Genomic DNA, 25131 nt, shown 5'->3' with positions numbered 1-25131 from the left:
GAAATGCAAGTAGGAATTTGCAGGAGTTGTCTGAAGATGCAAACAGGACTGGTGCCTTGTTAAATCTGCAGTTGGCATGTGCCAAAAGCAATGTCTGTGCCTAACAAGAGAGGCTTTTTGACCTCACCCAGGCTTTTCTAACGATTTTATCAGTGGAAAGAAATGGCTGTGTAGTTGGCAGTAAACTGGTAAAGCTATTGTCCTCTTAAAAATAAAAAAGCGTAAATCTTATCAAAAATACAAAAAAATTGCAAATGAACTGTGGTAGAGATTGGAGAAATGGACCCTGTTAAAGGCAAACACAAGGTTATTAATTGTGTCTGTCTAATGAGTGGAGAAGTTTTGCCTGTATTTCTTTTTATTGTCCCAAGCATGGGAGGAAATGCAGAGGTGGGACAACCCTATGGCTGCAATGGTGGTGGGACACATAAATCTTGAGACCACCACACTGGTGATTTTGGGGATTAAACTGGGACTAAAAGAGACGTGGCAGAGAGGGATGTGGATGGTATTTACAATCCAGGAGAGGAAAAAAATCATTAAGGGCTTGGGAGATCAGGTTGTCAGAGCGAGATAGGTAAGAGGGTGAGAGATCTTTGGCAGGACCAAAGCATGAACAAATCAGTGAAATTCTGTGAAATTTCTGTAACATTCATTTCACACAGTGAAATTCTGTGTCTAATAAAGACCCAGCAGGTTACACTTAGAACCTTTTGGGTTGTGTCCTCTCCTCTCACTGCTCTGCAAACCATTGTGTGACCTGAAATCCAGAGGTGCCTGTGATTTACAGCGTTTTGAGGGTTTTAAGCCATTAGGTCATCTTTGGATTGCTACTGTTCCCGTGGTGCAGCTTCAACAGCAGTTGTTCCACTGAAACATAAAAAGGCCCTTTTAAAAATCATAGTTTGTTAAACACTTTTGAATGTTGAGCTGCTCTGTAAATATAAAACATTGAGTTGATTTTTTTCAGATTGCTCTTTTAAAGGTATTATGACTACGTTGAAATTTTTAACTGTTCATGAAAGTAAAACACTGGTACTCTCAGGACTTGAGCTGAGGGAAGAACCCAACGTGACCGTGTAAGTTGGAATAAAGGCAGTCTATTATTTTGGCAAGATGCTTGACAACATATTGGCTGGAATATCTCTTTGGCCAGTTGGGGTCAGCTGTCCTGGCTGTGTCCTTGACTTAGTGTCAGTCCTGGTCAGCAGCTACTGAACCATCAGTGTCTTACTGATGTTATTCTCATCATAAATCCAAACACGGCACTGTACCAGCTACTAGGAAGAAAATTAACTCTACTCTGGCCAGAAACAGGACAAGAAGAGAGGTCCAGAACAGCAGAAAGTTAACAGATAAACGTCCTTGTTTTGGAGCATGAAGTTTGTGTCCAAGCATGGCCAGCCTAAGTGCTTTCTCTGAACTCTGTTGCATCTTGAGAACCTTGCCTGGATTTATTGGAAATATAATGACAAATGTGTATAATCAGGGTCTTCCCAAGAGCAGCTTTCTTCAGCATCTGGTCCAGTGTCCAGAAGAGGTTGTGGATTGTGTGTTGCAGAAGCGAATGTGATGCTGAGGGAGGGTTGTCTCCCTCCCTGACACGGAGCCACATGATGGCAAACTTCATCACCAGGGAAGACAAGCCCAAAGCCTGAGTGAGATCTGCATAAACATGTCTTTAGGCTGAGCCAGGATTGCCCAGCACAGATCATTGAAACCCTGGGTGCTGGAGGTTCTCCTGCCCCAAGAGCCTGCACAGTGGTTATGGTCAGTCAGCCTGGCAGGGAGCTGGGAAAGGGCGAATTCCGCAGTCCTCCCAATAATTTCACACCTGCGTGGCTCAATAGAGCAAGTGTGCTCTCTAAGAGAAGGGGGGGGGGGAGAAGTGTAGAAATACAAGAGGGCTTTTTAAAGCTTTTACATAATCTTTTCCATTTTACTTTAAAGGCAGAGCTGTTTTTTTAGGAAAGGAAATTTGGAGGATGAAAAATATGCAGCCGGGTCACAATAACAACAGAAATAATAACTCCCCCTGTGTGTTTTATGGCATCACTGGGTGCGCTGGTGAGTTAATCCCGCTGCAGCTGGAAGAGGACATCATCCCTGTGGGAGAGATGCTGTTTGCCAGGCATACAGTAAACCTTTGGCAGAGCCTGTTGCAGGGCCCAGTCCAGTGATGCTGGACCCAGCATTGTCTCTGCCTGTTATACAGCAGCTGAGTGCTGGGAGCTGTGCACAGCACAAAGGATGATATCTCTGTGTGTAAAAGTTAATGCATTCCCTGGAAACAGCCAGAACAATAAAATTTTACCACTTGTCTGTGAGAAGTCACAAGCTGTTTTTCATAGCCTCTTGTAGCCTCTTTCTTTTAGGGTACGCTGAAAAGAATGTCAGTGAAAATTTTAGCTCCTCATTGTTCCGTTTCCCATGGTTTTTCCACACTAAAATAAGGCCTCTCTGCCCTTTGTTCAGACATGTATGAAGATTTTGCTTATGCCTGCGCTGTGTGAGGGATGCTGCAAGGCAGCTTCAAGATTAGTGCTGCACAACTCTTGCTCCTCTGACTTTTTCTGCTCCGTGGGGCTGATGAAACCCATGCTGTGTCAGCCTGACAATAGGGCTTTGCTTTAAGGACAAACTGGTCTCGAAACCCTGTTGATAATTTCGTGTTTTAAAACAAGAACATTCATGTTGCCTGCCTTAGCCCCGGGCTTGCTGAATGTTCCTGTCTGTTTAACCCTCAGATATACGTGTGATTTGAAAGAACAGCTTTTAACTAGTTCTGATGGTGATTTTTTTTTTCCCCCCCCTCTCCCCACCCCTACTGTTTTCACTGACATCAGTGGGTTTTTATCAAGCCAGATAAGCTGGTCTTGCCTACTTTCTTTTTCCTGACTTGCTGCCATATGGGAAAGAGGTGTGCAGATGCCCTTCTGCTGTAAAGGTGTGCAAAGATGGATTTTTTTAGCTAAAATGCACATAGGACAGTGAGCTGAAGCTCTGCTGTTGAGCTATCCAAGGAGACAGATGGGATAACATCAGCGGGAGCTGTGCCTGCTTGAGAAACAGTGCCATTACTTAAAATTGGAGGTGAAGGTGGTGAAGCCAAGGACAGAGAGTTTGAATGCACCTGATTAATTTCTGCAAAGATTTAAAAAAGGCACTGCCTTTGACTTGACTGGCCTTGTTGAGTTAGGAGGGTTTGGGTACCACAAGGAAGTTGGATGGGTCAGCAGAGGCTTTAGTATGGGGTAGCAAATGGGTCTGCTTCTGATGTATGGGACAAAATTTTAATCTTTAGCATTAGAATTCTTTAATAGTCTGTGTCACAATGCTCTCAGTTTCTGGAGAAAGTATTCAGTGACTCCCTGCTGACTGGGTCCTGTCCACAAACCAGAGCAGAGCTGGGTGCTGGAGCCCAGTTGTTAGCAATGATGGAGTGTGTGGCACAGCAGCAGAAAAGAAATGCCTCGAGGTTATATGAGGCTTCTAAATCAGAGGACAAAGGGAGCTTAGAATGTGGTTATGGGGGTTGGCCCCTCGCTCCCATCTGCATGAGCAGATCCCTGTGCCAGGTTCCCTTGAGAGGGCCAGGAGCTCCAGCTGCAGAGACACCCCTTTGAGCTCTTGGCCACTGAGGTGACTTCTTCAAGTAGTGTTGGGCCAATAGGAAATGCTGTACACAGAGACTCCTGCTGTACTGGAACACTGAGTGGCGTGGACACTTGTTGGCTAATGCCTACTGGTAAAAGATGCCAAAATTTGTAAGGCGTGATATCATCATTACTGGCTATGCTGGTCTGATCCATAAGCTATTCTCTTAGGCTGCCTGAGAGGCCCCTGTTCTTTATCAAGTGTTCTTGCCAGGGATGGTCTTTATCTCTTAGTGTTTTATGACAGTGATGCATTATTCCTCCTAGCCTTACAGCATCTTGTGATTTTGCAGGGTTTAGGAGGAGAGCACTGTCCCCAACTTGCTGAGGACGCTACCTCAGCGTGTCCAAATTACCTGGGAAGCAGCGATTTGACGGGTGTGTGTATCTGTGTACTCACAAATAGAACATGACAGTTCAGCAGCGCTCCTGAATTGGCCATAAACAACATGCAGTGCTTCATGTTATGCAGAAGGAAACCCAAACTGACGTGCAGCTGGTAGAAGCTGCTCAGCTCCTGGCTCGTGTGTGTGTCTAGCGCCTGACGTTAATTAGTAGAGGTGTTTTGCCCACACCTGCTTGGTTGTTCCTGATCTTTGGAAAGAGCAGCCAGCGCTCAGCCTCACTCCCCCACACCACGGAGCAGAACAGTGGAGTCAGGAGTGTTTTGCTTCCAGCATTTCACAGGGCACAGGCCCCCATAAGCAGTTGCTTTGTGCTGGGGAGAGGAAGCGGAGGTTTGGCTTGGCCCGTGCGTACAGAGCTACCTTGAAGGAGGAAATTCTTGTGGGGACTGACATCTGTTTGGTTAGACCCCTCCTATGCCACTCCACCTAGGGGTATGGAGAGCAAAGAGTAGTTTCAAATTGGGTCCTTTGTGTGAGCTTGGGTAACGCTGGGTTTATAGAGAAACCTGAGTTGCAGTTCCTCATGCTGGAGTTGTTCCTGGAACTCACCTCAGGAAAAGCTCTCTAATTAATCCAGCCTCTGAGTGCTTGTGAACTGATTTGCAGCTCGTGGAGATGGAATCTTTCATGAAAGAGGGTGATCCTTGTGTTTCTCCTTGCAAACTGGTTCCTTCGCTGTCAGCTAGCACAGGGTAGAAACCTGGAGGTCTTCACTCACCGAACAATAAGGGATTGATCACCTTATTATCTTTTCTTTTAATGGTTGATATCACCCAAACAGACAGTGATCAGGCAGATGTCCTGTGGCTGGCCCTGTGGCTTTAGTAAATGCTCTCATCTGGGAGTAGGTATCCAGACTGCCAAAATCATCATCAGAGCCAGCAATAGTGGTACGTGCATGGACAGTCTCAATAGGGACACCAGAAAGGGAGCACAGAGACAGAGTGGCTTGCAGAGATAGGGAGAGCTGTTCCCCCAGACTGTGACTGAAATGGTCATTGGTGCCACTTCTGAGAAGAAGTGATGTCTCAGCTTTGAGGTGCACTGGTCCTGTGGGAAGCTGAGCTATACCTGAGAGATTTCACCTTCCTGCCACCTCCAGGTTAAATCACCTGAAAAGTTACTGTGGAACTGAACTTTCTGTTGGAGCAGTTCTGGTAATCCCGTGGGTACATTTTGGAAGAGGGCACAAGGAGGGGACTCTGGGTGTCCCAGAGATGGGTGACACCAGTGGCTTCCCATTTCATGAGGTCCATGGGTCAGTTGGTGGCATGAGGAGTCAAGTGTTCACCATGTGCATCTGTAAAATATCTCCCAAGGGAATTCCCAGATGTTGTGGGATAAAAGAGGATACCTGCAGTTAATCTGGGGTCAGGGCCATGTAGTAACATGTTCCTGCATCAGCAGTGCTGCCCCCAGACCTCAGCAGCCTTCTGGGACCTCCCATGTTAGGGACATGGCCCAGGGGAGATGGTGGGAGAGCTCTGCTCACTGGTGAAGATGGAACTCGGGAGGAATGTTTCAGTCCAAGCATTTGATGAAAGGGCTGTGGTTACTTTTTTTTAAGGCTGAAGAGTCAACCTTGCAAGTTTGGTCAAGTTTAGTTTTCTAGCTCAGCCAAAGCCAGTGCAAGAGGCTGTGATTACAGTCTGGCCTAAAATGCGGTAGAATGCTTTTGAGACCCATAATTTACAGAATATTTAGAATCTTTGACGGCAACAGATGTTGCAGGATCTGAAGGAAGGTGGTTGGGAGTGCTGGCAGTGTTTCCACCAAATGGGGTCCAGGCTGCTGCTGAAAACTTCCCATGCTTGGAATTGGACAAGATAAGCAACCAGAGCTGAAGGTGCTGTGCTGACCAGGGCAAGTGAAGAAGAGGGCATGGCAGGTCTGTGTTTTCATTTAATAGAGAAATATCTGGGACCACTGCATTTTTCATTCAGAGGTGACTGAATACACAGAAACTCTACCAGGGACTATTGACTGTCATCGTTTGAGGGATCCCTCTGGAGCTTCTCAGTGGCAGCCATCAAGATGAGTCCTTAGAAGTCAGTGACATTTCAAAACTGGTTTTAAAGACTCTGATAAATGTGTCTAGTTAAAAACTGTGGAAAAGAATTAGGTAACCTTTTTCTCCCTCTCTCCCCCTCCTTCATCCTTGAGGATGTCTCTGTTGTCCCCAGAACTTGTACTTGGTCTTGCATTTGCTATTCAGCTTTTATTTTCCTAGCCTGCACTTGAATCACACATTTGCAAGGAGAGGAAACAAGCACATTCAGAAGGAGAAAATAAGAGTAGTTTTCGTGTTTTTTGAAATGAATCGGGTGCCTTATGCAAAGCCCATTGAATTCCATGTGAGTTTTCCCCCTGACTTCAATGGGCTTTGGTTCTGGCTTTTAGCTCCCGTGAAAGGTCCTGAACTGTCTGTGCTGGGGTGACGAGGAGGCTTGGATAGACAATTCCCAGAGCTCTTCTCAGCCCCTGGCACAGCCAGGTTGCTAAGGAGACTTGGCCTCGCCAGGGTCCCGGAGCTCACCCCTTCCGGGGTTATTGTCTCCTCTCCCTGCCAAGGCACTCCAGTCGCTGCAGAGCCACTCTTTGAGCCACAATACACTCCACTTGGGCCTCTTGACAGCAGCAAATCCTGCCCTACATCTTCCCTCCGGGGGTGTGCTTGGCGAGCAGCCTCTCTTCCTGCGGTCGTTCCGTCCTGCGCCAGGACCAGAGCGGTGGGATCGTGTCTTCTGCTCTCCCTTGGCTGTGAAACGTGGGGTTTGGGCCCTGTGACCCACCTCCACACCCCAAAGTCTTCACCCCATATGGTTACATCATATTTTCCTGTTTCTCTCCTCTCTGGTTTCCCCTCTGTAGGCTACAATAATCATTCCCAGTCACTTCTCCCTCCATCATCTGTGGCAGGACAGGCTCCCACCACCTCCGTGTGTCCTGCAGAGCTGGAAACATCCTGGGCAGCTCCTTTTATTTTGCCATTTTTTTGGGGGAAACTCGGGAATTTTCCAGCTCTCTGGGATTCTCTGTAGTTTTATCTCTCTCGGAGGAAAGTATTCTGAAGTTTTAACATTAACAGGCTAAATGACAGTTTCCTCTAAGCCTTTGGGCAAGGTCTCTTTGTCAGTTGTCTCTTCAGATAGCGAGGCTGTTTGTCTATGGATAAGTGAGCAGAAGTGCTCAAGCCCTGGGGACTTTTATGGTGGTGTAAAATTTAGGTGCTCGCAGCCTTGGATGTGATACTCCTCAAGTGAGCCGTCCTTTCCATTCTGTCTTTTGTAAATAATTGATAAATTGTAAACATTTGTAAATAATTCCTCAAATTGGGGGTGATGTTGGTTCTGTATCTAGGCTGCAAGTGGGGGAAAGCAAGCTGGTGTTTGTCTCTGAAGGTGGGATCCAGCATTAAGCGTGCTGGGGGTGATTTTCTGTTTTGCAGCATGTGCTCTGGACTGGGTTTTGTAACGTGAGACTAGCACACTGAAATTTCAGTGTTCAGGAAGCAAGGATTTATTTCCTGAAGTGGTTCTTCGATTCACTCTTAATGAACAAGAGGAATATTGAAATCACTGAGGCTATGGAGCTATGGCATTGGTTGCCAACTTGTTTTGTGTAAAAATATTGAGTTGAATAACTAGAGATGTATATAGTCACTGTATTTTAGTGATGATCCTGGTTGTAATTAGGTAACAATAAAATAAGTTTCACCAACCTTTTAAAAAAATTTTTTAAAGAGAACTTCAACTTCCTTTGCAAACCTTTAGCAAAAAAGAACATGCTGTTTCCATCTGATATTAGTGTAACTAGTTGTTTGAGTGATGAGATCTGCTTACAAATGTACAGCTTGTATTTTAAATGCTCAGTAGTGACGTGAGATTTATGAATATGGCTTTGACAGTACCTGTGCTTAGCAGAGTCCTCAGATTTGTGTGGATTTGCAGAGAAGTAGGCAAGACAAAACATCCCCAAATTGCTATTTCCAGGATATGATACTGTACAGAATTAAGCCTGGTCTTTGGTAATTAGTGGAACTTTCTTCGCATTTAGTTATTTTCCCCAGTACCAAGTGTGTTTCCTGTGGTCCTTGGGCTCCAGGTTGGTCCTGAAGCCCTGCTGTATTTACATGATGATGATCATCCTGTGCTATTTGCCTGTGTGGGCACAGGAATATTCATTCCCCTTTGCCGAAGTGGGAGAGCTGATGAACATTCATCATTTCTCCACGTGTTGGAGGGCAACCAAAGTTTATTTTTAACGCATTTACCCTTAGAGAAGAAATTCTACAAACATCCACACATATACACCTATACATGTGCCCACACTTCAGTCCTTTTTGAAAGGAATTCAGGACTAAGAATGTAAAAACTCTGCTTTGCCGCCCCTTTTTTTTGGTAGGGGAAATGTTTGACAGTCATCAATAAAGGATTAAATCATTGATGGCTATCAGGACAAACTAAACACGTCTCGTGTGTTGATGCTGGCATAGTAGGAACTTTTCCAAGATGTTTCAGGCCTCGTTCTCTGGTTTGTTTAAGGGCAGAGAGTAAGGTCACAAAGGAAATCAAACCCTGATGTGGAGAAATGAAACATGAGGCCTACTGACTTCTAAAAAACATTTTAAATAACATTCTCTAAGGTTTCATTTTATACTGAAGGCAGCTGTAATAAGTTTTGGAAGATGGTGTAAGGTTTCTATTAAAGAGAGATTTTTTTTTGCTCGCTGTTTTTGTACCCAAATGAAGGAATGAGGGAGACGGAATTAGAGCTTACTTAGCATAAGGTGAGAAACTAAAAGTTCTCTCCAGAACTGTAAAAGGCTAATTTATGTGTTCTGCTGTGATTTACAAATTAAAAAATATGAAACTGTTCCTAGATCTTTGAAAATGACACGCATAGCCACGGGATAATTTAGTAACTGCAACACAAATGCACTTTTGCCACAAGTAAAGTAAGGCTGCTGCTTTGTAGTGTGCTGCCAGCATAGCCTCAGTGAATGAATTCCCAGTAGATGTTTGCTGCATGCCAAATATATTGGGCTGCATAAAAGATCCCATTGTTCAGTGGGCATCATTATTTGCTATTATACTCACAATGTTTGCTTGTGAAACAATTTATTGGGAACTTGTATGTTTAAGAAGGAACGCTTGACTTGAAATTCAGCTGATTTGGCTCGTACCGTCAAAGCTTTCACAGCGCAGAGCCTCCAAAAATAAACATTTAGGCCTGCTGGTTTTTACTTACCTCTGAAAGGATTCCTGGAGCAGGGGAGAGTGGAGAGCTGAGGCTGGGCAGTGAGCATTTCTCGCTTCTAATTCGTGGAATCCTTTAGGTTGGAAAAGCCCTCTAAAGGTCATGGAGTCCAACCATGAGCCCACCACTGCCAAGTCCTCAGTTGTCACATCTACACGACTTTCAAATGCCCTCTCTGGGCAGCCGGTTGCAATGCTTTGACAACCCTTTTGGTGAGGAAACTTTCCCTAATATCCCATCTAAACCTTCCCTGGCGCAACCTGAGACCGGATCCTTTTGTTCTGTCACTTGCCAGAGCTGAGGATGAGGTCCCATCAGTGCTGTCCCCAAAGACTGTTTATATCACATCCACAAAATCGGGCTGGGAATGCTCTCTGGGCACCCAGATGGTTCAGGGTGCGCTCGGTATATCCAGCCATGTGAACTTGGCCAAAAATTATTTGATATATGCTTCTGCAAGTGCATAGATTTAAAGCTGCATTGGCTCACATGAAATACCCTGCAGTTTTCTGGAGAGTTCTGTGTTTCCCTGTGTCTTGCTCAGAATAAGAACTAGTGTTTTCTGCTGCTGTGTGTGGGTAAAGCAGAGAGCAGTGATGGTGATGGGACTGGTCAGGGCATTTTAGAAGGTTGAGCTGCCTGGTGAGTGAGTCCTGCTCAAGGAGGTTCAGTGCTGAGGCTTCTACTGCTGCTAGTTCTGAGAAATTCCCTTTGGTTTGTTTTAGCACACTAATCAGTTTTTAAAATGAATCTATAATATTTGTTCTTTATTTTTTGCAGAGGTTTAGTCGAATCAGAATGTTTTAAAACTCCGAGGTACTTACTACAATAGCATTAAAAAAAAAAAAAAGAGGTATTTTATTTAATTATTGCTGAGTTGAAACTGTGGAAAATGTGTAAAGTTTCTAAGCATGGATTCTCCCCTCCCCCCCCAGATGGCTGTTCTTTAAATTACAAGTGCAGCGCTCAAGTCATCGTCTCCTTTGAACTGCAGTTTTTGTTACACGTTTTGGCTGCAGTTGTTATTTCGGAGGAGTCAGCCAACAGGCTCGCAGGGCTTTTTGGCTCCAGTTCACTTACGGTTTTCTTGGCAGCTCCGCTTATTTATGCATCTTTATTTCCCTCCCTCTCTCTGTTTCTCTCTCTCTCCCCCCCTCCCTGCCCGAGCAGAGCGTTCCCCTCACCGGCCCATCCTGCAGGCCGGGCTGCCCGCAAACGCCTCTGCCGTCGTCGGAGGGGACGTGGAGTTCGTCTGCAAAGTCTACAGCGATGCTCAGCCCCACATTCAGTGGATAAAACACGTGGAGAGGAACGGCAGTAAATACGGGCCAGATGGGCTGCCCTACCTTCAGGTGTTAAAGGTGAGGCTTTGCGGGTGCCGGCGATGCCCTTCTTGGAGGGAATTCCGAGTTCTGGACTTGTTTTTGAAAATGAAAGTGTTTGTGTTGCAAGTGAAACAACAGATAAACAGTTGGTTGTCTAAATGCTAATGGTGCAGCTTATTTTGCTCTTTTTTTACTTCTGTGAAAAGTCCTTCATCTCTGAATGTTTCAGGCATGACTTATTCAAAAAAGAAAAAAAAAAAGTTGAAAACCCTCTTAAAGAACACCACTGACATTTCTGTATGGATAGAAAGCATCCAAAGCATACCTGGGACAATCCTGCTTCATTTCTTTCATGTTCCTTCAACCCCTTTATTTCAAAGTAACGTGGCACCTGCTGCCCAAAGCTCTCTGGCAGGGTTGGGTTGTCTGGATGCTGAGCCTGCAGAGATGTCTGGGATTTTTTTTTTTTACTGGTGTATCAGTAGTGCCGTTCCTTCCAGAAGGCGTTTTGAGCAAAGCCTGACCGAGGAAAACCCCAAAGTTTTTTCGAGCTGGCATTGCCAAAGCTCAGTGTGCTGGCAGGCAGGATGGCCAGTTCTACACCTCCTCGCTCCACACAGCCAGTGTACCTGCCCAGGTGCTTTCCCCCCCCCTCCCCCCCCATTTTCTCACTTTTCATGTGATGCTTTGGACATAAAAAAATTCAAAACACTCCCTCGATAAACCCCAAACCTTCAACGTTTTGACGCTGATCCCCGTGTGAAGTGGAAGCCTTGCCGTGGTGACGCGTTGGTGGTGGGACCGTAGACAGATCGGTGCGGGTTTTGGGCAGCAGTGACGTTGTTCTCCTGTGTTATTGGTCTATTCTAGCACTCGGGGATAAATAGTTCCAATGCTGAAGTGCTGACACTGTACAATGTGACAGAGGCGGACGCTGGAGAATATATTTGTAAGGTCTCCAATTATATAGGGGAGGCCAACCAGTCTGCCTGGCTCTCTGTCCTGCCGAGCCTACAAGGTAACAATGTTTTTTAAAGCAAGCTGGATGTAGAAAGCTGGAAAAAGCGGTGCTTTGGGAGACTGCAGGCAGCTTGTAGGATCCTCTCTGGCCTTGTGGTATATGTGTAATCCTCCTCGGGTGATGCAACTGGTGTTACACCAGCAGCCATGGAAAAATTCCCACAATATATTCTGCGTGTACCATAAGCTCTGGTTTCTTTGTTCTCTCTCTGGTGTCTTGGTGTTTGTGTGTTTTGTGTCCAGTTTTGGTGTTAATTCTGCACACCTTGCAGTTCATGTGTAGGGTTCACATTGAGTAATGCAATTACAACCTAATTAGTGTACATTTATTTATATGTATACGCATAGATGTGTGTATATATATATATATATATTTTATTTTTTTTTTTAAATGTACATAAGTACCCACTAAAGCATAAGTCAGGTTAGTATAGTCACAGTTTCCCATCTCACCTGTGACTGTGCAGGGTTGGGAGGGGTTTCCAGTTGTTACTCACCTCTTACTAACTTCTGGTTACTCAGCAGTAACGATAAAGACTGGCAACCGTGTGACTACAGCTCACAACTAAATTGACTCCAAAATGGTCTGGCAAAAGGGTATTTATTCCTTCATCGTGTATTTCAATTTTTGAAATGAACGGGAGACAAAAAGCAGCAAAGATTAATTTCTCCAGCAGATTTTTTTTTTTTTTTAAGCTTTAGTATGTAGAAAAATATATTTTATTACCATCTCATGGTTATCAAGCCTTTGGAGTCTGGTTTTTCCTCTCACCTGTGAGAGCCACAACTGATTGTTTTTGAACACAGATTGGGAATACCTTCCACTGTGCTTCTGAGCAAATATTAGCAAATATTACCAGGTTTGAGATTAAAATGAGATCTGGCAACACTGCACAACTCACAGTAGTAGTTGCTACACAAAAGTGTGGTGCTTTGGTCGATGCAAGGATCATACAGTGCTTAAGACATCTACTCTGTTGTGTCTTTTGGAGCAGAATTCACACCTTTTTTTTTTTTTTTAAATCCTTTTAGAGGATTACTATATGTTTTTATAGTGAATTCTTTCCTCTCAAACAGGTATCTACATGTGAAGGATCCCACATTCTGTCCTACTTTGTTTTCTCCTTGTTTTTCTTTCAACTTTCTTTCATTAAAAAAGAAGAAGGAAAAAAAAAAAACACAAACAAAAAAAAGCTTTGTGGGTTAATTTTTCCATGTCATTTGATTGCATGCATGTTTAGCTGGTGAGTTTAGGTCTGGTGAAGGGTGTTGATTACTTTTCTGAGGTGAGCTGGGACCTGTTGGTAAATGCCTTTTGGATGAGGGATTGTGGATGGGGAAGGAGCTTTGCATCTCTCCACCTCTGCCTTTCCAAAGTGCAAAGCCCCGTGGCTCCATCTCCCCTATCCACAAGAATTCTCTCAGTGTCTAGCTTTTTTTTTTTTTTTTTCCCTCTTGCTTCCCTCTTGTCTTTTTTTTTAGGCTGCCGGTGTTAACACCACGGACAAAGAGATTGAGGTTCTCTATATACGGAATGTAACTTTTGAGGATGCTGGGGAGTATACATGCTTGGCGGGTAATTCTATTGGGATATCCTTTCACACTGCATGGTTGACAGTTCTGCCAGGTATACACTGCTCTCTTTCTGTGGTTTTTCCTCTTTTTTTTTTTTTTTCTTCCCCCCCCCCCCCCTCCCTTGTTGATTGCTGCAGAATTAGCACAGCTTCTGTCTCAAAAAAAACCAAACAAACCAAAAAACCCCACACACTTTTACAATGATTTCGGTTTTTAAAACGCAGTTGTCTCAAGCCAATTGGTTGTTCTGTGGCGTATTTGGAACTTGGAAAACCTAACAACAAAAACAAAGAAGGGGGGCAGGGTAGTGTGTGGCTTTGGAATTAATGAAATATTTTTACTGTTGAAATCTGTTAAATGCTCATCAGAAATGCTAAGGAACTGCATTTCTTTAGCACTTCAGTGAGACAACTGAAAATCAGCCCGTAAATAAATCATTGTAAACTATTTCAAGAGGATGAAATTCAGTTTGTTACGAAGTTTGGAACAGTTTAATGAACCACTGGTTCATTAAAATACCTGAGCTATTCAGTGAACTCAAAATCACTTTGACCTGTCCTGCAAATCTGGAAATCCTGATTTCAATGCCAATGGATCACGTACAGAAGCAGTGCCTTTCCATATCTTGGGAATCGGCTCCGTGCATCTTTAAACATTGCATGCTCTAAGAAAACAAGTAGCCATTTGCTTTTACTGCAAAGCATGTCTTGCTGTTCTGGTGCTGATGGCGTTTCTGTCCTTAAAAGAAACAAACATCAATGTGCTTTTATTGCCTGAAAATTGTTATCAGCTGTTAGAAGATGTAACCCTAGCTGGTTTTGACACTAGTCAAGTTTTCTCATTTATAACTGTTGGCAGCTGCCTTAGGAGTTCCTTTGGGAAAAAAAAAAACACGAACCACCTGAGGTTTGCTGGGTCATCTTGTGCTTAACATTTATTAATTGTTTATTAATTTATTAATTTATTAATTAATAAAAGGTACAAAACCTGCATGTGCGTATTGCTGAGGTCCATCGTGTGGGAGTTAAACATTCCCACTTTCTGCAGATAATCTCTTACCCTTTATTAAAATACATTGAACGAGGCAGCTTGATTCCATCTCACTGTTGAACGGACACCGAGCCTGTGTGGTCTGTCACCAAGCAGGCAGAGCAGTGTTTGTGTAGAGCTTGCTTCTGCTATAGCAGTGTTAGCATTTTGCAAGTGCTTCAACAGCATTTTTTTTGTTTTTTTTTTTTTTTAAACTGGTTTTCTTGAACGAAGTATTTTTATAAGCCTAAAAGAGGCACAAGAAAATTTCAGCTTGAACGTGCGCTGCTTGTGGAGTACCCACTGATTGCTGTGGAATGCTGTTTATCGGGGGGGTTGAATCCCAGATAAGGGATTAGGGACAGTGTTTGCACATGTAACTCTCTGGGAGATAATTTCAAAATGGTTTCAATCAGAGTAACAGCTCTGTAAAACCACTCCCACTAAAATCTAATGGCATAGACTAGTAACCACTGATGAGGTTACTTGAAATACACAGTCCTCACGAAAGAGGACTCGTTAATTAACACGTTGCTGTTCATTTTTCACCTGAATTATGATTTTTAATCCAGCACTGGGCTCCTCAAAGGAGCTCAGGGAAGCTGGGCATCCAACATGAAGTGCAACAGGTTAAGCAGCTGGACAGCCAGGTCCTGAAACCCTTCTGAAACCCCTGAGTGTGGAGACATGATGAGGGACTGATTCATCCTCTCTTCCCTCTGTATTTTGAGATCCTACTGAAAATTTTGGGTAAACAAGCAATGCAGACTCAAGCTGAAACATCCATTTGCCAATTTAGACACCTTTAGACCAGCTAATTCAGTGTTTTAACTTTACATATGTTTTCGTGTGGTTCAAAAGAATTACAGTGCTTCAGAAGTTTGACTCGAGTAACAAAATGAAGCTGAGCCTAGTTTGAACAGTTTTTTTCCCTTCCCCCTTAAATTATTCTTGATCATGCAATATTTCAATGTGTGTAGGCAGACACGTGTGTGTGTCTGTATGTGTATACATAGGCACACAATCTCACACTCAGTGGCAAACTGAGAAGTCAAAGCAGCGCCCTAGAAAGAGAAATTACTCTCAGATTGCAAGACGGCCTAAACGTTCACAGTGTCCTGAGTGTCACGCAGTCCCTGCAAGAACCGTTCATGTCTTACCATTCCAACCTGTCCCCCCCCGCGCGCCGCTGCCTGTTACCGCGTGCTAACCCTGTGGCGTGATTGTTCCCTCCCGAAAACCTCCCGACGCAGCTCCCGAGAAAGAGAAGGAGTACCCCGCCTCTCCAGACTACCTGGAAATAGCCATTTACTGCATAGGGGTCTTCCTGATCGCCTGCATGGTGCTGACGGTCGTCGTGTGCCGCATGAGGAACACCACCAAGAAGCCGGATTTCAGCAGCCAGCCCGCCGTCCACAAGCTGACCAAGAGAATCCCCCTGCGCAGACAGGTAACAGAAAGTAGATAAAGAGTTTGAAAAACCTTTTTTTTTTCACCGAGCAACTCAAGCCAGCGCATCCTCCCTCCCTCCCTCCCTCCCTCGTGGAAGCTCTGGGAAGGGGAATGCAGTGGGAATTATATGCCCAATTGGGGTAGGGGTGGGATGGATTTTAATCTGGTGGAGGAAGAAGGGGCACCTTAGCTCAGTGGCTGGTTGGTCTTCCAAGGCAAGGAAATCGGGGCAGGGAGAAATGTGAAAAAATGGGACTGTATTAACAGTCTATAGATGGAAAAAATGTATTTAAAGTATTTTATGGCCCGATCCCCCAGCTCGTTGAAGTCAATGGAAAAAATTTTGCTGACTTAACGGACTTTGGAACATAATCCTATTTAATTGTGTATTTACAGTGTTTCTAAGGTGATTATTATTGTGGTAACTAGGTACCAGATACAGAGGGTACTTTTCAGGAAGAATTTTGAAGGGAATTTCATAGCTAAGCATCCAGAGAACACCCCAAAATAGAAAAAAAGACTGTAGTAGAGTAAAAATAGGGGAGATACTGTATCAGGTCTTGGACAGTTTGATTAAGATGTTGATGCTTTTGAGCAAGGAACAAAAAAGCAAATGTCAGATTTAAAAGGTGCACAACAGCATTGCATGAAATATGTTTTGTGATTGTTTATGGCTGGCAGTGAGCAGCAAACCAGTTGAACAAGTAACAGGACTTTTGGCTTTGTCACAGGCCATCACTTGCCAAAACAACCTCCATTCCCCCATGCTATCCCCTCCTGAAAGACTTGGGTTTTTTAAGAAGCTGGAGATTAATAGGTTTTGATTTGCTTGCAGTAGATCTTCAGGAACAGACCTCTGCACCCGGTAAATCCACCCTCAGCTTTCAGCCCTGCAAGACCGGGGGGATTTTGGCCTCTGAGGCTGAGGTTCGCCTTGTAATCCGAAATAGGGACCATCTAGAGGGGTTGAACTTTCTCCAATCTGAAATATATTTGGGTTTTTTTTTTAATGAGCAAAAGTGTTAATTCTTTTTTTTTTTTCTGAGTTTCTTTGCTGCTTTGGGGGCTTTGGTTTGGGTTGTTTGGTGGGCTTTTTGTTTGTTTGTTTTTTTTTTTGTTTTTTGTTTGTTTTGTTTTGTTTTTTGGTTTTCTTTTATCTTTTGGTTTTTTTTTTTATTTCATGATTTTACTCATTTGCTTGAATATCACTAGGGTGGAGAGGGACTTTTGACTCTGTATCAGAAGGAGTGATGAGAAACCCTCAGCTCAATTCACACATCTCTGGCTAGAAATCTGTGTATCTTTCTGGACAAAGAAGGCTTTTCAAATGTTGTATATTTAGCCAGAGAGAGATCCATATCAACTGCTCAGATGGAAGACATTTATTAGATTTCTGCCTGAATGAATATAAAAGCATCATAGTGACTCAGAGATAAGTTGATGGCGTAAAAAAAAACCTCAGTTTTGGTGTGAGCTCAGTTGTGTCAGTGGGAAATGGTTCCTCAGGGGGCAGTGTTATGTCACTGTGTGTGACAGCAGTGCCAACCACTGCCCTCACATCAGCTATTTATCATTAAATGATGCAATATGGACCTTCTCCAAAGCTATTGTTTTCACAGAGGGGGAAAAAAAAAAACAAACAACACAACCATCTTACAACATGTTTGTCACGTTGGGTTTTCTACGTTTTCTTAGCTGAAATGGCATTTTGCTTTCAGAAGTGGGAATAATTAAAAAAGACCTCCAAATATTTTGTATTTGAATATGCAAATGTTATTTCAGCCCCTAAGAAAAAAATGCCTCTACTGTCAATTGTTCCTAGTGCTGTTTTGTTAACAGGGGCTTCTCATTGAAGGGCTCTCTGGTTTTTTGTCTTCATGGAGCAATGAAGAGAATTACAAGCTTTGAGCAATCTGTATTTCTAGTTTGATGATTTCACTGGTCAGGTTGCAGAGGCAGGATGAGACAAGCAGCCCCTGAAGACTTGCTTGTCAGAACTGGAGATTCCTAAAATTTTAGTTAGCATCTCCTTGGTCCTGAGGCTGCATCTTTTAAAGTTTTTAAAGTTCCTGCATCTTTTAAAGCTGGTTTTGGATTTCAGAACTGCTGTCACAAATGAAGAATTGGAAAATAATCCCTGTTTTATTTAATGGCTGTGTGCGTTTCTGGATTATTCAGCTCTGCTTTGTTGTACCACCAAGCTTACTTTGTTTCAGTTTCTTTGTGTTTCAGAGAGCTGTATTTAAAGCCTGGTGGGGTTTTGTCACTAAATCTTTATTTTTGATTACAGAAGGTTCTCCCTTGCCTCTGTGCCGTGTGGGGGAGGAATGGAGAAAGTGGCTGGGTTGGGAGGATGGGTGATAGCGATGATGATGCCATCCTGTCTAAGCAGGAGAAGGGTCTTGCTGAGGAACATGTGGTTTGGTTTGCAGGCCTGGATTCCCCAACACTAGAACTTGACTTTTAACAGATAAATTGCACTTGAAACAGGCAAAAAGACAGCCCCCATCTCTTGTGACTTGCCCGGTCAAAGTGTTTGTCATCACTAGATGTTTGTCATTTTTTTAGGGCTACCACAGTCAGTCTATCCAATTTGGGCACCCTCAACTGTGTTTCTTAAATGCTTAGTATTTATAATACATTCCCATAATTTCATGCCTAAAGTTGTTGTAGAGTCTAATCCTTCCTAAAGTTACAATGAGCCTATTTGTGATGAACAAAGACTGATTGGTTTAAAGTAAGACCTTAGCTCACCCAGCAAAATAGGTAATTCAAAATCATAATTTCAGCTGGAATCTGGAAAGAAGAAAAGGAATCAGGGAAAAGGAGAGTCATGTAGTGTTTCTCGTGGTATTGAGCTGTGAAAGTATCATTTATTTTAAGGAATAGGCTGTGAAATACAAAGATTAATACACAACCATCAGCAGGATAGTGTTGAAGGGAATTTACCCTAATACCTATTTTATTTTCATTTTATCCTTGGATTTCTCTGTGTGGAAACCATTGTCTTGCCTAGTAGTACTCTTAGGAATTTATTTTGTGCAGAGGAGTTTCAAAAGGAGAGCTTTTCGTGCAGGGGTTGGTGCAGGTGTTTTAAATATCAGTACTTAATATGAGGGTGGCTCAGTTTTGTGTAGTCCATTTATTTGCCCAGATCTGGTCACTCAGGTGGACTGTTTCTATCAGCAGCTACCAGCACTACTTACTAATTACACATATACATATATGCATGTTAACTTACATAGAGCCTTCACAAAAGACTGACAATTGTAGGAAATCACTGCGTGGCTGCTGAAATCTCACAGCCTGGGTGCCAGAACTTCAGGCTTCAGGACATGGTATGAATTATCAGTGGAGGAAAACACCCTTCCTAATCAATTACAGACAATTACACACTGCTCTGCAGCTGATCTTGCCACATGGCATTTAAAGATTCCAGCGAAGATTTGTTTGTTTTAAATGCTCTGCCGCTTAGAAATGCTTGTAAAGCATTAACTGAGAGCTGATTAAGCGCAGCCAAAGGAAAAAGAATATGTTGTTAAAATGGGGATATAATCATGCATTGATGAGGGAGGTTTGGACACAGTGGGCTTTTCTCCATCCCAAGTGCAGATATGGAGCTAAAGACCCATCTGAGGCTGGCACTGTTCTTAGTTCTGTCCTCCTAAAAGCAGAAAGGGAGCACACAGAGAGTTATTTTCTGGTGGAGGTCTGCCTTCCTGTCGAGGTTAACATATACCATAATAGGGCTTTCAGGGCTCTGCTCAATTCAAGCTGACTCCTGCCTTCCTTGCTCTAATTAAGCACTCAAAATACCTCTTTGGTGTGGTGTCATCACTTAAAACAGGTGTCACCAGCATGCTGAGGGGACCTTGAAGGTGTCTAATTCACCTGCATCAGGTTAACCTGCGTGGTGAGGGGTGGGAGGGCCGTGTTGCAAGCAGCAAGCTGGAAAAAGGCTTTCTGTGTGCTGTTGCTTAGAATGTATAATGTAGATTAAAGTTGACCACGTCTACTGACCTTGGAATAGGTAGGATTTTCCTGCCTGTTTCATGGTGTACTCTAAGGCGGTGAAAAAAAGATGCTTAAGGGATGAGATCAAAGGTTAATTCTTTATTATTGCAGGAAAGGTGAAAGGCCATTTTGAAATAGAAAATCTCCTCCAACCACAGGCCAGACTGCCTTGGCTTCATCTTTTTTGGAGCAGATTTTTATAGCCCTTGAGCTCCTGTAACTCCTTGTACTGCTCCAGTTAATCAATCAGAAGGATATTCCCTGGGAGCACAGTCCATTTTTCTTCTCCCAGACACTGAGTAGCTCCTCTGGATTTCTCATCATTCCTATCCACATTAATGCACTTTGGTTACCTACAGCATCTCTGGCCCATCATCCAGTTCTTCTGTGAAGTAACCATGTGCAGTAATGTTAGAAGGGGGACTGGCTGAGTCTTTCATCTGTTGTTTTTTCCCTGTACATTATTGCTATTTACCCTCTGTGTTTAAAACACATCACCAGAGTATTTTAGCTTATTGCAAGTTTACATTTGTAGGCTCTAACCATGCTAAGACTGCTGGATAGGGAGTGTAGAGCTGGTGAAAAGATGAAACTCTGGAAGAGATCCAAGCAGTGTCTGATGCAATTATTGTGCTTCATGAAAAAAATAAAAGACCCCAGAACACTTTGAACCATTTCTGATCCGTGAGGTGTATAATCTAAATTTTGTAGCTTCATTTTCCTGCCTTCCTGATGTCCCTGAAAACAGTGGCTACAGTGGCAAAAGACAGGTATGGAAGTAAAGGCAATGTTTAATAAAGAAATAAGAATCGAGACTTGATTAAAGATCTTGTTAGAATGGCTGGAGAACAGTAGGTAGATTTTGGAAATATGGAGGAAGTGGTCATAGAGTATTAATAGGATTATGGTGGGGGATGAAAAAATGGAAACCAGAAATAACAGAAAAAGGAATTCAGGAAAGTCAGGGCAGAGGAAGTGCCACGTTGGTCATGGAGATTTGCACATTTCTTTGTGCTGAGCTGGTTCATTTCATGAAGCATCGTTTTTAAACTGTAGTGAAATAATGAAACTGAGCAAAAAAAAAAAGAAGTCTGATTCCAGCCCCAGTTCTCATGCTGGTTTGTCCAGCAGGTGAGTTCCCCTCTGCAGACTGGGCATGGCAGCGTCTCTCTGGAAGGACTGTTCAGTATTCACTTGTGATTTATTTAAAGCTCCATAGTCTGCCTTAGTAGTACTTTTCTGTTTGTCTCCCAAGTGGCCACTGGATTTATTTTCCAAGAGGAATGTGCCAGGTACTTATGTTTGCTGAAAGTCAATATTATCAGTCATGCTGGTGGGATGGATGAGGGGGGAGCAGTGCACCTCTCTTTTCTGAATGGTGGCCTTGTTTGTGCAGTCACACTCTCTCCTTCCATAGACACCACGTCTTGCCTGCAGGGGCTGCTTCTGATACCCAGAAAGGTCTGCCAGCTGCAAATCTGGTCACCAAGATTAATTTCCTGATAGCTGTCCTTTCTTCCCAATGAAACCTTTCCACTCCTGATCTCTGCTCTTAGAAAGTTGTGTCAAGAAGACAAATGCATCCAATGAGATGGGTTTGAGGATGTCTGCCTGCAAAGAGGCCTCTCAAACAAAGCAGATGGTGAGAGTTGTGATGAGAAATTTGAGAGCCTCAGTCTTGCCAAAATACACTATGTAACAACGTGACCTACCAAAGCCTTTCAGTCCCATTCTGAGGAGCTCAAGTTATTCTGTGGGCTGAGACACTCTTAGTTCTTAATTGGACTTAAAGGAACCACAAAGTTGTACTTATCATAGAGGCAAGTGGATTTTGTGTCCATATCCCCGTGTCTCCCTGATTTGCACTTCAGTGCTGTTAGGATCTGTTTGCTTATAATTGCTTTTTTCAATCTGGTTTTGAGGCCTGTGGAACCAAACTGTAGCCTGGTGACATTTTACATAAGCAAATCTGGTGTCGAAGTTAAGTCCAGGTGATGAGGATGAAGGTGGAGGGTACCAGAGGTGTCACTGTGAAACAACCTGCATTCCCAGCTTGGCCACGGGATTTGGACTTGGCCTGAAGAGAGGAGGAGGATTCACACTTGAAAGAGGGCAAGACTGGCAGTACAGGCATTTTTATTTTGTGTTAGTGTTCACTTGAAACTCTGAGGTCAGCAGGTGACAGGCTGCTGCTTGCAGGTTTGAGGAAAGAGCCTTATAGAAGATTCACACCCAAAATGGAACAGCTGCCTCCATTTTCAGTACATTTATCATTAAGTGCCTTTACTGCTCTAAGGAAAACGTTCAGGCTGATGAGAAATCACCCTCCAAAGTTCCAAAACATGGGACATAAAAATTATTTTTAGGAGCTCTTCTCTACACTGCTTGCAGAATCTTTAATTGAGAATGTACTCAATTGAAAACGTCAGTATTCCCCCAATTATTGGGATAGCTTCTTGATGCGTTTAATATCGAATACATGGAAAATATAAAATAATAGAATCATATAGTTTGGAAAAGACCTTTAAGATCATGAAGTCCAAACGTAAATCCTGCCAAGTCCATCACTAAACCATGACCTCAGGTGCTGTATCTGCAGGTCTTATAAATCCCTCCAGGACTGGTGACTCCACCACTTCCCTGGGCATCCTGTTTCAATGCTTGACCACCCTTCCATTGAAGAAGTTGTGCCTGATACCCAATCTAAACCTCCCCTGGAGGCCATTTCCTCTCGTCCCATCCCTTGTTCAGTGGGAGAAGACACCAACCCCCCACCTGGTTGCTTGCTGATTTGGGAAAAGACATGGTGACATGGGCAACTAGAAGTGAGTGGAAGAAGAGAACTTACTGGCCACCTCTGCTCATGGTGTAAGCTTAGATATCTCAGGGTAGTGATTTAAATGCTGTCAGTTGATTTAAAAAAAAAATCAAATCTTAATTTGATAAACAAAACTATATTCTGAGTGAATTTACGTAAAACTTACATGGATTTTGACCTGTGGGGCAGACTTGGAGCCTTGGCAGCAATTAGAGCCAGTACTGTGCTTAGAGGGGAGGGTAAATGAGAGAGCAGAGCACTGGGAAAACGCCTGTGAATTCAGCCTCTTCCTAATACCATGGTTCTGAGCTGGCTTGGTATCAGGTGCTGGTGGTTTGCAGATTTTTGGGTCAAGATTACATCTCCGCCTTCTCTCTTTTGTTCCTGCATCTGGCATTGCCACGACAGGTGTCGGCAGACTCGAGCTCCTCCATGAACTCCAACACGCCGCTGGTGAGGATAACCACCCGCCTCTCCTCCACTGCCGATGCCCCCATGCTGGCAGGAGTCTCGGAATATGAGCTGCCAGAAGACCCCAAGTGGGAGTTTCCAAGAGATAAGTATGTAGCCCATTTTTTGGCACTACCCATTTTTTTGGCACGTCTGAAAAAGCTGGCACGTTACGGGAGGAGGCACCTTTGCTGATGTCTCCTGCGGTTTCTGTAGTTTAAGGAAAAATCTCAATTCCCTGAAGCTCCTCTGAACATCAAGATTCAGTTCAATTATCTGGAATCAGTTTGGTTAAATAGAAACTAAATTTTCTCTGCCTGTCCTTCTGATTATACTTTCAGATTTCCTGTAGGTTTTCAGATACTCTGATAGAAGGCAACTCCCCTGTTAGGAAAAGAGTGACTATTTCAGATTAGATATAATCTAGACTGGGAAAAATATCCAGATACAAGCATTGTTGAAGGGCAGTCAAGCTTTCCCTAAACAATACCTCTGAACATGAAACCACGTTTCTTGGTCGACTACTTAATTGGTTAATATTTAAAAAACAGTTAATACAATATCACGTAGGAGATACAGACAGTCCAGGTTTTGCTATTAAACAATCTTTTCTTTCTGTCAGGACTCTGGGTAGGTTTTGGTGTTGATTGTGCATTAACCTGTGTTAATGGAGAAGATGATTTTTGATTTAGGGCGACATTTTGCATGTTGTGTGCATGTAATGCACAACTCCTGTGGCTTAAAAGTATTTCAAGCAGAGCACATTGAATTCTGGTATATTCAAATTCATGTGGCTACATAATATTTTCTTCAAAGTCTGTTGACTAACATGCAAAATGAGTTTTTGAATAATATAATAAAAACTGTAACCGTATTTCTTAATGTAAAAAAGACATGCAAAAGAGAGATGGTATTAACACAGGTAGGACCACGATTATTTATCAGAGTTAGTACTAACTTTGAGAAGTCTTTAGGTGTCATTGAGTAAATAAAACCTTTTATCATGGACAGTTCTATTTGGAAGTTCAGGATTGTAACTCCTGCATAGAAGAGCTGCAATTTTGAACCTTTTGACAACTGTTCTGGAAATTATTTTATTGATGTAGCTGAAAACCAGTGTAAAATGCTGTAATTGCCACCTGCAGCATTCTAGTCAACAGTGGGGGCTTGTCTGTGTGCTGCTGTCAGCCCATACCCTGGGGGGATACACCAAATGCGGAAAATTTGAGAGTTGCTAAACATTTAAACCCAGCATTCAGCACAAGCGGAGGTGGAGCAGATTTGCAGTGAAAGGAGGCTATTTAGAGGCAGTTTATTAGGTTGGGGGGGCAGGGGGCACACAATGAGGGGTTTGTTACTTTGGTCCTAACAGGGCAATAGCACGTAAATTAACCAGTTTCCAATGCAAATGTTTGTTCTCTGCCAAGATCCTAAATTCAATTTTCGTTCTGGAGAAAAGGCAGGATGACCTCAGCACAGCACACGCCGCCCTTCAGTCTTTGCACCTTTTTAAACTTGCATTTGCTTTAGAAACCAATCCAGAACAGCTCGAGGGATTCTCACCAAGTCAAAGCTCACATTTGACAGAGCGTGCTGGCTGCCCTCGGGAGGAACCACCTCGCACTCCTGTCCTGTGCCTGAGCAGATAAGCGAGGGTTTCAAGTCACTTGGCCCTGGTCTGACACTCTTCTGCTGATGGCATGACAACCTCTCACTGTTTCATGGTGGAGGACAGAAGTCCATGCTTGTAAGAGCGAGTCCACGTATCACACCTGTGGTGAATCCTGCTTTTGACCGTGGAAAGCCAAGCCCTGAAGAACTTTTGTGTGGAAATGTTTGTCTGAATCCGGCCCCTACACCGGGTAACGCTGGCAGCGCCACACTCACTGAGCACCCCCTCCGATTCCTGCACAGCACTGCTGCTGGGTGTCAGATGGTATTCTCTGCAAGTAAAGGAGACCAAATCTGGCCCTTAAGCACTTCAGCTGGAACAAAAAAGATTTTGCCCAGAGGCTTTGAAGTTTGTTTTTTTATTCTGTATCTTTTTCCTCATGAAGTTGAGGTCAACATCCCTGTGCCTGTCAGAGCTGAGCAGGTTTTGCTACCGGGTAAATGCTCCACAAAAT

General features: G+C 43.5%; 1 protein-coding gene across 6 annotated transcripts in view; it reads left to right on the top strand.

Annotated features, from left to right (window-relative positions):
* FGFR2 (fibroblast growth factor receptor 2) overlaps positions 1 to 25131 on the top strand; it is a 77713-nt gene that overhangs the window by 37643 nt on the left and 14939 nt on the right. For 3 of the 6 annotated variants that reach the window (XM_027898884.1, XM_027898882.1, XM_027898881.1), the window contains 4 exons: positions 10493 to 10683; positions 13150 to 13294; positions 15525 to 15727; positions 22964 to 23115. In XM_027898884.1, coding sequence (XP_027754685.1) covers positions 10493 to 10683; positions 13150 to 13294; positions 15525 to 15727; positions 22964 to 23115 — 691 coding nt within the window. Of the gene's footprint in view, positions 1 to 10492; positions 10684 to 11517; positions 11666 to 13149; positions 13295 to 15524; positions 15728 to 22963; positions 23116 to 25131 lie in introns of all 6 variants that reach the window. The other 3 variants (XM_027898880.1, XM_027898883.1, XM_027898885.1) reach the window with 2 other exon arrangements.

Source organism: Empidonax traillii, unplaced genomic scaffold (genome assembly GCF_003031625.1).
Source record: "Empidonax traillii isolate 1590-97213 ecotype Southwest subspecies unplaced genomic scaffold, ASM303162v1 scaffold627:size381796, whole genome shotgun sequence".
NCBI lineage: Eukaryota > Metazoa > Chordata > Aves > Passeriformes > Tyrannidae > Empidonax > Empidonax traillii.
This window is presented reverse-complemented; position numbering and strand designations above follow the sequence as displayed.